This window comes from Octodon degus, unplaced genomic scaffold (genome assembly GCF_000260255.1).
Source record: "Octodon degus isolate 3935 unplaced genomic scaffold, OctDeg1.0 scaffold00031, whole genome shotgun sequence".
Lineage (NCBI taxonomy): Eukaryota > Metazoa > Chordata > Mammalia > Rodentia > Octodontidae > Octodon > Octodon degus.
Window position 1 is genome coordinate 1,121,332 of NW_004524607.1, and position 17,362 is coordinate 1,138,693.

A 17,362-nucleotide genomic window follows, 5' to 3' on the forward strand; every position below is an offset into this window, starting at 1 on the left:
ATATAGTTTATTTTGTGATGCCAGCTAAGAAAAATGTATTTGTTTATAATATATTTTATGTGACATAGTTTGAACTGTGCAGTGTGTGCACTGTTAAGTGCTGGAAGGCACACGCATGTGTGTATAGTACTCACATAGTTATTACATAAGCTTAACCCTTGCAAAAACAAATTTTTGGCTGGCTTTCCTATGTTGGATTGGTCTATATATTTGATCACCAATAGCTGGTACACAAGTAAGAGTAAGCCAGAAATTTGAATCACAAAGTTCATCATCATGAGTAACTTTAACCTGGAGGTCACCCATATAATGAGATGACTTTAGCTTTGTATCTTCAAATATCTGTAGGTCTTGGAAATATAAGTATGCTTAATGTATAATAAAGCCAGCAATAATGGATGTTACAAACCATGTTGGAACAGCCTGAAAAGGCGGCTTTGTTTCATATTGTGTCATTGATCAATTTAAGTGTCTACACTACTAACACAGAAATGCTCATGTTTAATGTTGATCTCAAAAGTGAGGGTGACAGCCTTTGTCTGAAGCACCAGTTAAATTAGAGAGGAGAGTTGGGACAGAGGGAAGAATGATTGATGTGACTCAGGTACACAGCCCCATGGTTTTCTCTGTGCAACAAGGAGCTTTTATATTATTTTTATTTTTATTTTGGTACCGGGGGTTGAACTCAGGTCCTTGAGCTTGCCAGGCAGGCACTTATGCCTCTGAGCTATCTCCATGGCCCAACAAAGAGCTTTTAGAGGGAGTAGTATGGACTCAATCAAACCAACAAGCAAACACACATATTTTATTACATATATGTACACATATATACTGCATCCTCCACAATTATCTTTGACATGCTTGAGTCTTCCAGTTTTGTCACTATGAAAACATTATCATGCAAAGTCCTCTCACATCAAAAATATTTCCTTATAGTCTTCCCTTTGTCCTACTTATTACAACTTTTTCAAAACCAAAGTGGCTCCTGACACTTGGGACTTAAAATGTTACTTTGTTGGGGCAGGGGAGATGGCTCAGTAGAATAAGCGCTTCCCTGGCAAGCGCAAGGGCCTGAGTTCAATCCCCGGTTTTGCAAAAATAAATAAATAAATAAATAGAAAATAAAATGTTACTTTGCAAATTTGACTGACTGCCAACAAGCCTTTTAAGTAACATTTAATAGTAAAACTTATCTTAGTACCAGCAGAAAGCAGAAAGATTAGCCAGTTAGCCATGTAATGATAGTCTGAGAACTTACAAAACACTAGAAATATTTTAAGCATGTCAATTAAACAAAACACAAGTCAAACTGAAAGCCAAAATTAAATTTACTAATTAGCTAAGATTTATAACAATGCGTTCTTATATATTTAGCAAAAGGCATTTATCTCGGGCAAAGTTACAGGAAGGAATTTTTTGCATACTTTGGTTCCTTAGATGTAGAATGTTTGTTTGTTATTTTTGGTTGGTCCTTGTGACAGTTTTTATGGAGAACCCTTCCTTTTCTGTGTCTCAGTCCAGGAAGTTTATATTTATGGTCTCATGGATAAGTTATTGGGATTCCATCAAATTAATTCCAATCTACCACTTCCAGTGCAACCCACAGAGAGAATAAAGACGCTAAAGCATATTTATAGTTACAGGGAGCCAAGGAGGCCTAAGTCCAGCCATGGTGATGGCTGTCCAGAACAACAGCCTTGACCCAGAGCCAAGCCCAAGTTTTATTCAGTCATTAAGGAGAAGTGGCTTGAGAATGGCAGGAATTAGGGAATGAGTGCTGTGAACGGGGTAGATAAGAGGCCTGCATTCACCTCTGCAATATGCAGAGAGAAGGACGTGCAGAGAACAATCTGCACTACACAATTGAGATAGAAGCTAATGTTTTAGTGCTGGTGCTTCAACTCTGATGTGTAATCTTTTAGGCCCCAGGAAGTCATAGCCTCTATCCCAAGGGTCCGTCCCAGCCAACAGTGGAGCATTGGCTCTTCACCTCCACACAGCTCATATTAAAGAGCAGCATGTGGGGGTTTCTGGGGAAATGTGCCTGCCATCTTTAAAGACCACCACTAGCACCTCAGCTAGACCTATAGGCATTGCTTAAAGCCCATTGAAGGGATAAAGAAAAGTCCTAGCCAGCTCTGTACCTATCAATACATAGAAGTAGGGCCAGGCTCAGCCAAAATGGAGACAATCACTCTTCTTCCAAGGAGAGGTGCCCATGTGGTCCTCCATGAGGTTTTCTGTAATTTCTTCCAATGGAGGTTGTATGTGTACTATGAGAAAAGCTTTCCTAAACATTTAAGAGACACTATTCATAGTCTTTTTTTTTTTTTTTTTTTTTTGATCATGCACAAGGTTGGTTGATCATCATCACAAGTGTCTGTTTTATTTTCCATTGCATTGTTTTGGCTGTTCTTAAAAGAACAGTCTCAAGTATTCTATCCCTTTTGAGTGGACAGAGTATGCAGGTACAGTGGACCTTCGAAAAATAGAGTGGGATGCCTCTACCTCTCTGCCAGGACTCACTGTACCCAGACACAGAATTTCCTAGCCAAGCCCCCAAGTGTGAAATAAATGAATTTACTTTATCAAGCAAGAGCCAGCAAGATAGCCTAGTGGCCTAAGTGTCTGGTTAGGCAAGCTTAGGGACTAGAGTTCAATTCCTGGCCCCACAGGCTGCACAGGGCAGGCTGAGCTAGCTATTGAGTTTGGGCATGATAGCGCATGCCTGTAATCCCAGCGCTGGGGAGGCTCAAATCAGGAGGATCGCTATGAGTCCAAGCTGCATACCTAATATATAAATTAAAAGAAAGACAAGAGGTAGCCAAATAGGGCTGTAATTTGCTACTCTTGCAATAGTGGATTGCTGAGCTCAAACAAGTCAAGTTCAGGTGTTGTAACCAGTTACTAGCACAGGTTAAACACACAGATGGATCAACTGGTGCAAACTTTTTTCTGATAGATTTGTCCCAGATTTTATCAGCTTGAGTTTTGTTGCTTTTTGTCTCCTCCCTTTTTTCTTTTTAAATTTATTTCATTCATTTTTTAAAAAAGTGTGTCTTACAATCAGGTATTTTAAAGAGGCGTTGTAAGTATTGTGTACATTATTGTTGTTGTTTTTCTCCTTAGATAAGGAGAAATTAAAGTAAAAGAGCAAACTGGGAAACAAATCAACTGTCCCCCTCAGTAAGCAGTTGAGCCACAAAGTGACCTGGGGTGATCCCATGATAGTTTGAAAGCAAAAGATAAAAGAAAAACCTTGAAAAAATGAAAAAAAGCATTGCCCCCACTCATTTAGCAACTGGAGAGTTAGAAGATGTCTGGACTGTAAAAACCTACCCTTGAGCTCACCTAAGTCCATCGCATTTATTCAATAACAAATAATGAATGCAAGTGAATGACAAGGAGATCCTCAGAAAGCTTAGTTGTGTTTTGGAGAGAATAGACAATAGTGGCAGCGGATCCTGTGATCACTACTCTGGGCTGGAAGGACATAATTCCATTTTCTGCAGAGGTAAAGGAATTCATACTCATCTTTGTCCTGCTTTCTCACCCTGCTTCTCCTCTAGGCTGCACCTATGAGGGAAACACCTACAACAGCTCCTTCGAGTGGCAGAGCCCAGCCAAGCCCTGTGTCCTGCACCAGTGCCAGGTAAAGTCCAGTGAAAACAGCCCAGAGGGACTTAGGGCCAACTCAGAGTGAAAACCAAGCAGATAACTAAACTGAAGACCAAATTCAAACCTCGTTGCATCCTTGTGGTTTATTATGACAGTCACCATAACAAGACAGGCGCAGGGTGGATACTGTGTCAGACTTGTTTCTAGAAACACAGCAGGGTGCGCTGCCACTGTAAACTGTGCCTGGAAAAGCTCCAGGAAGATGTATATGTCCTTGGGGAAAATACATGTCTTCCTGTGAAATCATCTTTGAGTGCAACACAAGTTCCTGTTAACAGAAAGGAGGCATTGTTAGACAAGACATGTTTTCCTTCTTTGATTTAGAAAGATCTTAAGCAGAAGCCAGGCTGTAAACTGTCTTAAACTGAAGTAATTAGCACGTGGTAACCTCAGTGATTTCAGCATGATGAATCCCAGCACCGCCAGTCAGCATCTAAGGAGCCCATTGTGCCTGGTCCTCGTGGACAGCAGCAGTGACCTCACACAGCTCTGATGGCCGCAGGCACAGAACACAGCAGGATGGACCAAAGGGGCAGTGAAGAACCAAGACTCAAACTCCTTTCCTTAGCTCTCGGGAAGTACCTGTTTAAAGAATAGCAGTCACCTAATTTTCACACTACTTCAAAATCCTTCTCTGCAGAGGAGGTGCTGTGAAATCCTTTTATCTCAAACTCCATTTAAATATCTGAGCCTGGGGCCGGGGAGATAGCTCAGTAGAATAAGTGCTTCCCTGGCAAGTGCAAGGGTCTGAGTTCATTCCCCGGGTCTGCCAAAAATAAATAAATAAATAAATAAATAAATAAATAAATAAATAAAAATATCTGAGCTTTCCATGTGCATGTGAAGGAAGGTGGAAGGTGGCCACAGTGGATATTTCTCTTCCATCTCATCTCAAGCACAGTGACACGTGATGTACTGAAATCTGTATTTTACATCATCATTTTCTCATCTACAGTAAGTCTTCAGTTGCTCATTGAATTAAATATTTAGCTTATTTGTACAGTGTGTCTGTTATTTATGAAAATAAGCAGTAGCTAAAATAGATATAAACAGCAGATTCATTGACTCAAAGTTGAATTTTTTACTCCAGATTATAAATGTGGTCAGGCTCCTGGCATAAAGAAACAAGAACAATGACTTTTAATAACACCAGAGGCCCCTGAACTTTCCAAAATTTGTACTATTTTTGTACTTTCCTCTATTTCTTCCCTATCTTTATTTTCCTTTCAGTATTGGGGATTGAACACAGGGACTCACACATAGTAGACTAATGTTGGACCTCCCTGTTGCTGAGCTAAGTTACCAGCCCTTTTTTTTTTTTTTAATTTTTTATTTATTTATTTGTGTGTGTGTGTATGTATGTGTGTGGCCAGCTCAGCCCACCAGGGGCGGGGCCGGCTGGCATGTGGTGCTGGGGAATTGAACCGCGGTCCCTCTGCTTTGCTAAGCTTGTTCTAAGTAGGTGCTTTAGACCACTGAGCCATCTCACCAGCCCCCCTTTTTGTTTTTTAAGACAGGATCTAAGTTGCCTACACTGGCTTCATTTTCTGGTCCTCCCAAGTAGCTGGATTGTGGGCGTGAACCACTGTGCTCAGCTCACCTTGGTCTTTCTTCAGATCACATAAGTTATTCTCCTTTTGTCCTGCTTGTTAGTCAGTAAAATTTCTACTAAAGGGCCTCTGAAAGCCATGGCTCCAGTGTTTGTTGAACAAGAGGACCACATTCCTTTTGGGATCTGGGATTTCATTCCTGTAAACAACCAGAGGTCCTGAACATCCACAAGTTAATGGGACCAGGGTCACTCTTACTGCCTTTGAGTGAAGACATTGATTACATTAAATAGAAACTACCATGCAACAAGGAATATTTCGTTGCCTGAAAAACACCTTAAGCTATTACAGTGGCTAACACTGAGACTCCTGCTGCTTGTTGTCTTTGGTCATTGGCACATAGCCAAGAGAGAATTGACTCAAGAGTATCAAATTGTTATCTCAAAAGTCAGGAAAGTGAGCTGCAGAATGGGGCTCAGAAAGGGGAGTCACCTGCCAAAGATGAACCTCACCTTTCCTTCTTCCTCCCGTGCTAAAACTTCCCCCAAGCCCTGCTAACTAGGAAGTGGCTGTTTCCTTCAAGAAGAGCAAGCTTCCATGCAGGTGGGGCACAGAAAGGTGTACCTTATCGGCACCTCCCCACTTCTGCCTCCTGCTTCCTTCTTTAGGAGAATGCAGGAAATGACCTTTCACTGGTACCTGCTGGACAAGTCTGTTCTCTCCAGGAATGGTAACCACAGGTTTTCTCCAGCTCTTCTGAGGGTGGGAGGTCAGTAACAGAGGAGACATAGTCAGGTGGACAGTGAAACATGGGCTATACTGCACGCATAGCTAGTTATGTAACCTCTCTGCACCTGTGTCACTCTCCATAAAATGGGACCAGAAGGATCCCATTAAAAGTCGCAAGTAGTAAGTGAGATTCTCATTAAAGATGCTCCAGAGAGCCACCTGCCTTTCATGGGTACATCCAGGAACTGAACAGATGCCAGCAAGCCTGATGGATGATCTGGTGTCTTTCCACTTGACATGTAATTCTGTATTCTTATGTCCTCCAACAAAAGGAGTTCTGGTGGTGAAACTTTACCTGTATTTTCCCATTTTTAATTTTTTGGTGGAGGAAGATGATCTGAAGATCACAGACAAGAAGTTCATGCTGGGAATCAGAGGAGGATCCATCTAGATTGGAAATACTGAAGGAAAACTGATGCTAGGTCTAAAGGCTTTCTGCAGTTATATAGCTAAGTGTGGGAACTTGTGCTGTCTGTTGCCGATATTTTGGATTTTTCTCCCAAATGTGAACCAGGCCACAATGAATTACTCTTGTGGCAGAGACCTTAGGCCTGGTAGACATTTAGGATGTAGCCCTTTTGGTGGGTTGGGATGACACAGTAGAAGGCACAAGGAAGGAAACAGCTACATTGTCAAATTGTTACCTCTGTCTTCAACTTTTTGTGCCCTGCCTTCCAAACAAAATAAAATATATCACACAAACCAAACTACACATTCATTTACAAAATGGGTAGAACGTATGCACCAACCCTTCAAAGACCAACACTGAAAATTAATTTTAGAACTAATTTGACATTAAGCTGGCATTGGAGTCCCAAGATCAATGAACCTCTCTGGAGTTTGCAAATGACTCATCTGATTTCATGATTAAAACCTAGAATCTGTCTTTGGCATCTTCAGTATGAACTCAGAATTGGCTTTGTCCAGTCTCTTCCTTTGGCGCTGGACAATTGGAGAATCAGGCTCTGACTGAGACCTAGATAAGATTCTGAGACTGCAGAGCTGGTCTAGTTGTTTCTAGGAGGATAGAAAGGATTTATGTGGACCCAGGGACCTCTGGATGCCACTTAGGTCTCGCTGCTCCAGAGCTAATGCCTGGAAGTATAAGAACAGTGATAGACAATACAGCGAGCATTGAAAATGTGAGCTGTGGCTGGGGAGATGGCTCAGTGGAATAAGCGCTTCCCTGGCAAGCACAAGGGCCTGAGTTCAATCCCCGGTTCCGCAAAAAAAAAAAAAAAAAAAAAAAAAGAAAAAGAAAATCAACTCTTAATTCCCAGCACATAAATTTTAACCAATCACTTTGGTCTGTAAATTTCAGCACACCGCAAAGGAGCCCACAGTTTGACATTGCTCATTCCTAACAAAAGGTTAATGCTTTAAGTCTTAAAAGAAGTTGGATCTGTTGGTTGGTAATTGGAATAAACATTCAAATTTGAAAAAAATAAAAAAGAAAAAAAGAAAGAAAATGTGAGCTGTGAGTGAACAGCTAGACTCTGCCAGCTATCAACAGATGGCAAGAAAGTCTTAGAACTAGACCCAAAAACAAAGCAGGCCCAGAGAGAGAGCAAGGCCAGGAAAAAGTAGGGGTGGTGAGATTTTCTCTCTGATTCCCAAAGCATCAGTAGAGGTAAATAAGGGGACCATAGCTCTTTTAGGCTGAGCCCTTCTGGTCCTGACACCTACCCTACTGCACACTTTACGGGTTTGGGTTCTCCCCCTTGGTTACTTTCCTGAAGTTTATTTATTTATTTATTTATATTTATATTTATTCATTTATTTGCAGTACCAGGGGGTGAACTCAGGACCCTGCACTTGCCAGGCAAGCACTTATTCTACTGAGCTATCTCCCCAGGCCCATCTTCCTGAAGTTTAGCTCCTTGGCAGGAGTGCTGGGCTGGCTGACTGTGCTGTCTTTTGCAGGAAGGCGTCGTCACAGAGTCCCAGGTGCGCTGTGTCGTTCACTGTAGAAACCCAGTGGAACACCCAGGAGCCTGCTGCCCCACCTGTCCAGGTAACACGCTCAGGAAGTGAGAGGCCAGGAGGCTCCTCAGCATAGGACAAGACTTCAAATCTGTCTCTTGGAGATGGGCCATTGCTCTTTGCCTGCTGGATATTCCTCACCGGGCCTCTGCACACCTAACAGCGTTACAGGGCACACTCCTCCTCCTTTGCAGGGCTCTGAACTGGCCTGAATCTTCTCACTTCCTGTCCTGAAGGGCACAGCAAGGGAGTGCTGGGCATGAGGGCAGTGTGTTGTGGGTCTTGGCCAGTGGCTTCTCTGAGCCTGGAGGCCTGCTTTCCACTCCTACGTCCACAGTGGCTTCCCTTTGCCTCCAACAGTGTCTTCACCACTTCATACTGTGGTGCCTTTCCTGGAGCTTGCCCTGATGAGGCAACCAGATGCTTCTGGCAATGGAGAGATCTGTGCCACATGAATTTAGCTAAGGGTTTTGCTGATGTTCTCCTTGTGGCCCACCCTTGTAGAAAGGCTTCTGTCCAGCTGACAGTGAAGAACTCTTCATTTTCCAGCCACCAAACCTTTCCTCCCACTTTCCCTCAGGGACTGCAGAGGTCTCCTGCAGCTCCGCTTGCCCTTTGCCACAAGCCTGGGGATTTTGAGGTGAACATTTTTCTGATCTCTTAGCACTGATCATCTTGGACAGGTATTCTGTGTTTGGGGTTTTCTCTGAGCGCTCGTTCTCCCTGGTAACTCTAGGACCACTACTCTGCTTTGCAGGGTGATCCTGAGGTGCTGCTGCTCTTTGAGCCTCCTGTGAGGGGGTGAAGGTCCTGGGGGTCTGCTATAGACATGAGCCCCTCTGTGTGGTAGACCCTATTCTTTCCCAGAATTCAGTCCTTTCTTGTCCTTGAATGAGGAGGACAGACAGTCCCCGCCTCTTCTGAATTCTTCATGTCCTGTGCAGTCTTTATTCAGCTTCCTTTCATGCTGGTATTTCCATGCAGCTTGTACTGTTGACGAGCTCATACAAAAGCCACAAACTGGATAAAACCACACTGATTCTCCCTGCAATCCCATTATTTTGCGTGTGTCCCATGGTCTGCCCAGGGCCTTTCCCCTCTGATGCACTGAATGTTTCACATCAGGTCACTACGTCCTTGGATGTCAGTGGGATCTTTACCAAGCGGAAGAGTGGCTCCCTTGGACTGCACCCTGGAATTTCCCAGGAAGCTGCGGTGCTGCGTCCTGTACCCAGCTGCAGCTCAGCCCAAGTCCATCAAACCTGGGTGGAGGGACCGAGCCTCCCTGCTGATTTCCATACGTGGCCAAACTGGAGATGGATAGCAGAGAAAACTTTGTCATACAGATTTAAGGTGATCCTAGCTCTTAGCTATGGGTTCAGCTATATTGAGCAAGCAGTTGCACTACAGATGCAAAATTCACTCACAGCTTTCTGCTCCCAGCCATGGGACTCTCAAGGAACAGGGACAGTACCAAAGAGCCCTTAAAACCCAGCACCCCTGCCTGTGGGTAGTGTCTTCTTATTCAGGAAGTATGCATCCAACCTGCCTGTGAAACATGGTTGCAAATAGCAGCATGATTTACTTTAGCAGCTGAAGGCTCCTGTGTGAGTCTTTTTCTTTACTCCTGTTTTGGTTAAGTTTCCAGGAAGGAAAAGACCAATCTCTATGATCACACACGGTATGGTCCTGAGTCCTCGCCACTGTCAAGAGAGGGTTGAGGTGTCAGTCACAGCAGTGACAGCTGAGGTTCCGAGTGAGGAAGGACCAGAAGACCCCTTGCTCCTGTCTCTCACCCCACTGGATGTCACAAGAAGTGCCCAGCTCCATCCCATCCTTAAAAGCCAGTGATCCAGGGCCACATGCCAGCCTACAACACTCGGGAGACTCTGTACCTAGGTTAGGAGGTCAGGATTGAACTTTGCCCCTTTGCCTCAGTTCTAAGGAGAGCATTTGGGGTGCAAGTGGGAGGCTCAGACGGAGTTGCCTGCAGAGTTCATCACCCTTGGTCATGGGAGACTGTCCACTGAGCCTCAATGGGTACACTCAGGGGAGGCATCGGCCTCATCCCTGGGATCCAGGGGGACAGTGTGTCTCACTGACCAGGACAAGGCATTGCGCATGACTGTGACCATGCCCAGTCTGTGGTCAGTTCCTTCTGAAAACTGATTTCAGGGCATTTGTGTCCATCTGCTCCTTCTCCTCTGATGCTTTTCTCAAGGATAGTGAGTTGTCATGGGAATTATTTGAACAGAATTTTCACTGAAAGGCCCCTGACCTCAGTGTCACTATAGATTGATGTGGTTAATTTGTCTGACAATCCCGATGATATAATAGAGTAAGGATTAGAGACACTTTATTGGACCTGCCCTTTGGAGAGACATGACTAGAAAACTGCCATATATGAAGAGCACTGAGACACAGCCACATGGGACCATGTTCACCATAGCTTCCATGTTGCCAAGAGCAGGAGAGGTGGCTGATACTGGCTTTGGGTGTAGATATCAGAGAGATTCCTGGAGCAGTTTTAAAATTCACTTTTACTTACACTTTTGGCTGCAGACTCAGAAGTACTTGTCTACACATCTTTTCTGTTGAGCAGAGGACAGTGCCCAGCTTTAAGATGGGCAGTTAGGGCAGTGCCAGTCCTCAGAAACCAGGTGCTGTAAGAGTGGGGACCTTCTGTGTCCTGCAGAAGAGCTCATCGGCAGCTCCCTGTCCAGCACTGACTCTGCCTCTGGCAAGTGCCTTGTGAGAACGGTTCTGATAAAGGTGACGTTGCTCGTAACCCACAACCTCCATGGCCCAGAGGACACAGAGTCAGCGGTCAGCCTGTACTGCAGGTCACTCATGACATCACTTTAGAATGTGGCAGTGAGCTGAGCATCTTTCTGACCAGCAGACATGTCCTGGGGTTTGATCCTTTCATCAGCCAGAATTGATAGGGCCCAGAGCTCTTGATCACAGCCCGATGGGGCTGCAGGCCCTCGGGGTCACTGCCGACTCCACCTCTGTATCTTCTTGACTTTTACCGGGTTTGCTCCATTGTGGAACGGGAGGATCAGAACAGAGTTTTAATCCCAGCTCAACCACCTGTGAACAGGGCAAATGACTTTCTCTGAGAGCCACTTTTCCCCTAAGGGGGGAGAAAGGGATGGCTTCCATGCTCTGGAGGGCTGCTGTGGAGGTGAGGGATCAGGTGTGCAGGGTAGAAACTGGCAGCCCTTGGCTGCATCTGCCCTTGATACCATGGTTGATCCTCCCTGGCCTCTCTTAGCCTCTGCTGATTCCCCTGGGGTTTGGGTCCCAGCAGTGGATAATCATGACAACCCAGGGGCAGAGGGTGGGTCTCCCTACAGTGCATTTGCACCATACTCACAGGCTGACTCAGGCTTCCCTGAACTTTCTGGCACTTTGGGGGTTTCTGGTCCTAGGCTGCATCTTGTTCTTTTTTTTTTTTTTTTTTACAGTATTTATTTATTTATTTATGTGTGTGTGTGTGTGTGTGTGGCCAGCTCAGCCCTACCAGGGATCGGGGCTGGCTGGCATGTGGTGCTGGGGGATTGAACTGTGGTCCCTGTGCTTTGCTAAGCTTGTTCTAAGTAGGTGCTTTAGACCACTGAGCCATCTCACCAGCCCTGCATCTTGTTCTTCGCATGCTCTATTTTACAGTGCAGGTGCTGTCTGCTGACCAAAGAGGACACTGCTGGGTGACTGGGGTGCAGCTGGTTGGGTATGTGAGCAGAGCTTGGAGTACTCTGTTGGCAAGGAAGCTGCTCCTGCCTGGTTCTGAACTCCGCTCTGCTTTCCAGGATGCCTGTTTGAAGGTGTGCAGTACCAAGAGGGAGACGAGTTTCGACCAGAAGGGAGCAAGTGTACCAAGTGTTCCTGCCACGTAAGTCCTGCATGGATGTCCCCATGGTCCCCAGGCTCATGGCTTTTGCTTGTCCCTGAGCAGCTGTCTCAGCCTGGGTACTATGGACACTGAGCTGGCCACCCTCATGGTGGGGTGGCGTATACCTTACAGGATGTGCAGTGGCAGTTTGGCCTCCATCTTTAGTTCCATCTACAGTCAGCAGGGTCAGCAGGCATTGCCCAGGTTCCCTGCAGAGCAACCTGGCTTCCTGCCAAGGACCACTGCTCCAAAGCATGAGAGCATGGTCTGTGCTCCTTAGCTGCCTCCATACGGGAATTCTGTGGATTCTTGATTCTTGGGACAGAGAGTCTTCCTGCTGAAATAGCCCTTGCATTTGTTGCTGTTAAATGGGAAGCAGGTAGGCATTCTGGGGGGCGGAGTTCTGTCGAAGGTGGACAGAAGGAGATCATGTATACACAGTGGCTCCAGGGCAGAGAAGCAATTAACTCAGCAGGGCCATAGACTTATCTTTCTAAGCTTTGGGACTTTCAGTTTATATTCCAAGGTCATCCTCAGAGACTGTAGCAAGGAGAAGAGAAATCTGGCCTGCATTACAATTTTAAAGGGATCTTTCATTAATATGTTTAAATTTGGAGAGCAATCACTAGCAGTAGTGGTGGTGGTGGTGGTTGTTTTGGGGTCTGGTCTTAGGCAGCACCCCATGTTACTTACAGTGTGGAGTTGGTACAATCGTTTATTTTTTATTTTTTTCTCATAAAGAACAGACATTTTCCGAGTCACTGGTAACTCAGTACACATTTTAGAATAGTAAAAAGGAAACACACAGCAAACTCAGGCATCTTAACTCACTAAAGCAAAAGCATGGGTCATTGTAATTCACAGCCCTGCCATTTCTCTGTCTTTCCCACCTCTTTCAGCAAGGACTCTCTGTCCTAGAGTCCAGGGTAAAGCCCTGTGGCAGAGGCTTACAGTGATTGTATGGAGGATGGGAGGGAAAGAGAGGGAAGGAGAGAGGGTGGGGTGTTGTGCATCTCGATATAAAACACAGAGTTTATGTAACATTAAAACACAAAAGGAATTTACTAATGAAGGTGAATGGAATGGCATATTTCAACTGAGCTTCCATGTTTTCTTGCTGTAAATAGCTTTATGTTCCTTCTTATGTCCATGATTGCTATTATTGCCCATGTTCCATGTTAATTCGTCCATGTTGGTGACTATAACTTTTTCAGGTGATAATGATAATGATAATTATTATTTTAATAACCTCATTTTTTTGAGAGTACGTTGAGGAAAACCAAAGTGGCTTTGGTAGGAGGTTCTGAGTGTGCCTGGATGACCTGTTCTCCTGACAGAGTTGTGCCGAGGCCTGCAGCTGATGCCCACCTGGAGAAGGGAAGGCAGAGGTGGCAAGGAGGAGGCAATTCCTGTGGCTGTGCCCTGACCTTTCATGCCAGCAAGCTGGAAATGAGTTCGGGCATCAGAGACTCAATACACTGAGGTGTTAAGGTTTCAGTTGTTTTTAAAGACTTGATGCCTCCCCAGAGAAGTGCACCTGGGGCTGGGCTCAGGCCTCTTTCATTTTCAGTGTAAAGTAAAATTCCAAGGGTGGTTCTTGGCCAGGCATTCCTCCTCCCCAGCTCTCTCCTGCAGACACAGTCTCTACCCTCTGCTCCAGGCGGAGAGTCCAACTTCTGGTGTTCCCACGATCCCAGTGTTCTTTCCATTCTCCACTTAGTGCTCCTGATGTTGGTCTCCACACTTGGAGAGCAAAGGGGCCTGAGGACAAAGTTGAGTAAAGGGGCCTGAGGATGGAGTTCCTGCTGGGAAATGGCCCGGTACCGGTCTCTGGCCTGGGCAGGGTCACAGAGCAGCCTTTCTCTTTATGAATACAGAGCTTTGAGGTGTAAGATCTCTTTTTGGAGTTTGTGATTGAATTAACTTGGTTTTAGATATTCTTACACTTTGCTGTCTCTTGCTAGCAGTATCTCAGCAGCGAGGGCCCTGTCCTCAGGGGCAGCTCTGTTGACATCCACCTGAGAGTGTCCAGTTTTAATGCACAGCTGGACTGTGTAGCACCAGGCACAAAACGGGCCAGGCTTGCTCAGCTGCGGACTGCGAGTTCTGGTGGGTCCAGTGTGTGTGGGGTGAGGCGCTGCCCTGCTGAACCAGAGTGCTGAGCTGGAGTGGAGAGGAGCATGAGGAGTCAGGTTCCCCATATGGAAGAGGATGCTGCACAGCAACCTTCTGTGCTTTGATAGGAAGGAAAACATCAACGTGGTAGAGAGCGAGAGAGAGAAAGAGAACGAGAGAGAGAGAATGAATCACATCTGTAGTTTAAGGACCAGGGAGATGGCTCAGTGGAATAAGCGCTTCCCTGGCAAGCGCAAGGGCCTGAGTTCAATCCCTGGTTACACACACACACACAAAAACAAACAAACAAACAAACAAACAAAAAAAAATCTGTAGCTTGGAGCAGGACAATTGTCCCTCAGTGTCTACTAGGAATTGTCAGGACCCATCACGACACTAGTACCCTCAGATGATCAAGTCCCTATCTAAAATCTGCCATATTCGTGTATAGCCTGCACACTTCCCTCTCTTAGACTTTAAATCACCTCAAGATCACTGGTAGTACCTAAAACAACACAGACAATCTGAATATTTGTTTTACTCTATTGTTTAGAAAATGGTGGCCAGGAAAAAATGTCTGTATTTTGAGTACAGACACAAGTTTTTTTTCTAAATACTTTAAGTCTGTAAGAGACTGAACCTGTAGACATGGAATCCATGGATACAGAAGCCAACTACATTTATGTGGGCCTGTATTTGTATGTACATGTGTCTGTGAGCACACATGTGTATGTGTATACCAGGTATGATCAAGACATATGGTCAGTGCTGACAGACACAGTGAGGACACATCGCCGTCAGTCCTACCCGCAGCACTCCCTCCCTCCAAGTACACGTATCCCATCACTGTTGCCACTTTCTAATGCAATTCTGGAGGTTCTCTTTTCATGAGTGTCTCTACGGCGTGAGGTCATAAGCCTGGTAAATGCTGCTGCTGAGTGTCATCCTACAGATAGGTATGCACATTAAAAACATGAGGGTGTCTCCTCTACGTGATTTCCAGCTCTTCACCAAAGTCAAAATAACCAGCAAAGGGAAAGGTTCTGAATTGATTCCAGACATTGAGGCAGTCTCAGCCGAGCAGCTAGATGCTCAGGAAAGAGGATGTGCAGAAGGGCTTCAGAAAGTGGAAAGAAGCAGGAGCCCAGGTTCGAGCCCCAGCACCGCGTGCCACACTGGCCCCACACCTGGGTGTGCTGAGCTGGTCCCAGAAACGGCATGGCGGAGCACGCCTGTCATCCCAGTGCTGGGGAAGCTGAAAACAGGAGGATCACTAAGAGTCCAAGCTACATATGAGACCGTGTACCAAATACACACAAAAAAGAAAGAAAGTGAAAATAAGAATGCAATAACTATGTTTAAAGTGAGGGGAAGTATTGGAAGGGATTAATGGTAATTTTTCTTCTATTCTCATAAAATTAAAAAAAATGAAACATTAACAATATATTCCGATCATACTTCACACAAATATATATGTACACATATGCATAAATATATAAATACATTTAAGCATAAGTATATAAAATACATACATGTATTAACAACAAATACATATACACCCAGTATGTCTAGGCTGAATTCTTCCAGAAGCAGATCCTGCTGTACATGTGAGTATTATATAGAGGGACAGAGAAACGTAGTGCAGCGAACAGGAAGGTGCAGCCAGCGGAAGGTGCAGCCAGCAGAAGGTGCGTCGCCAACTACTGTGGTGCAGCATCCTCCACCACCACGTTGAACCTTAGCTGCCATTGTGGGAGTGTTAAGAAGTGAGCTCTGGAGGAGGTGACAAGGCCTTAAGCATCTGATCTTGTGAGTGGGTTCTGTCCTCACCAAGCCTGGAGGAGGCAGTGTGACTGAGAACGAAGCAGCGGGCGCCAACTTGAGAGAGAAGAGCAGCGCTCCCAGATACCAGGTTGTCTGGCGCTCTTGTCTTGGGCTTCTCAGCCTGCAGAACCATGAGAAGGCAGTTTCTATTCTTCATAAATCACTGGGGTTTCTTGTTCTGTCACAGCAGCACACATGGATCAAGACACCAACTGTGTCATGACTATGGGCAGCCTGGCCTTCTTCCTGCTGGGCAAACCCTGGAGACCTGGGCGGAACTGTGGCCTCTGAAGTCTCCCACCTGAGAGGGAGAGATCTGAGACAAGTGCTCAGCACCACCCCTCACGCCTCTGGAGGGCTGCTCTTAGGAACTACTGATCTGGTGACATTTATACAAGTGTGCACGAACATACACCACTCCCATGTGAACTCCCATGCCATGACATCAGTTCTTAGCTGTCTCCTGTTCTCTGTGCTGGTGTGGAAGGGGCCTGGGCTTTCTCTGCCCATCCTGCTGTGCTCAGGGTGAGCCCGTGGTCCCTGAGTGAAAGCCCCCTCATGCTCCCCTTGTCAGTGCACTGAAAACAGTAATGTGCTGTGTCCACACTGGGACGACTTGGCTCTCTCCTGCCAGCCAGCTGTTCCTGTGTGGGGATCACAGCAGTGAGGCTCCACCCTCTCTAGCCTGCTCCCGACCATGGCCTTGCATGTGGTAGTGCTCCTACTGTCCTATCTTATCCATCTAGGGGACGCTTATTCTTCCAGTGTCCCCCACACTCATGTAAATATTGTTGATGCTACGTGGCTTCAATTCTTAAATCCAATGCTCTTCTTTGCAAAAATCTGTGTAGCTGTGTGTTTTGTGAGGTGGCCACAGAGAGGCAGTGCACCAGGAAGCCACTTCAACTTACTGAGAGCATGCCTTGGTTAGTGACCTAAACGCCTGAACTCGCTTGCACATCCTGAGTTTAGTGGGGACGGTGCACAGCATCCCAGATGTCTGAGGACACGCTGACCTTGGCGAGAGCGCAGAGGACCCTGCAGCGCCCTGCCCCTGCCCAGGCCGGCAGCACAGTGCTGACATTTGCGGTGAATCTCATCAGAACTCACTTAGGAAATGCAGAGCTTCAGTGTGACTTACAAAGCCGGATCATTGCCATTTACACATTGTAGAAATAAAAGAGCTCAGAGAACTTCTCCTGCATGGTGACTTGAGCTCTGAAAAACTTTCTGTGTTGCATTAGAAGACGTTTCTCAAGTGATGAAATCAGGCTGAGTGAGCACTGCTTTAGCTTATTATTAATTAATTAATTTATTTATTTTGGTATTAGTTTAAAATAGGAAGATGATGATTCTTGATGTCTGAAGCAAATAACACTTTTAAAAAAAAACAGAGCACTGGTTGAAGCATACTTTATTTTTTTCATTTTAAACTTGACTTTTTATTATTCACTTAACTATACAGAAGTTATGTTTACCATGATTCAGGGAAATTGCCAGGGGACGCAACAGTGGGAGTCAACCCAGG

The 17,362-nt window shown here is 45.5% G+C and overlaps 1 protein-coding gene across 1 annotated transcript in view; it reads left to right on the plus strand.

Annotated features, from left to right (window-relative positions):
* The window catches only part of LOC111816364 (BMP-binding endothelial regulator protein-like), a 126,420-nt gene that overhangs the window by 2,068 nt on the left and 106,990 nt on the right, over positions 1-17,362 (plus strand). Inside the window, exons 2-5 of the mRNA XM_023713364.1 lie at positions 3,570-3,652; positions 11,142-11,187; positions 11,673-11,733; positions 11,828-11,895. Coding sequence (XP_023569132.1) covers positions 3,570-3,652; positions 11,142-11,187; positions 11,673-11,733; positions 11,828-11,895 — 258 coding nt within the window. The remainder of the gene's footprint in view (positions 1-3,569; positions 3,653-11,141; positions 11,188-11,672; positions 11,734-11,827; positions 11,896-17,362) is intronic.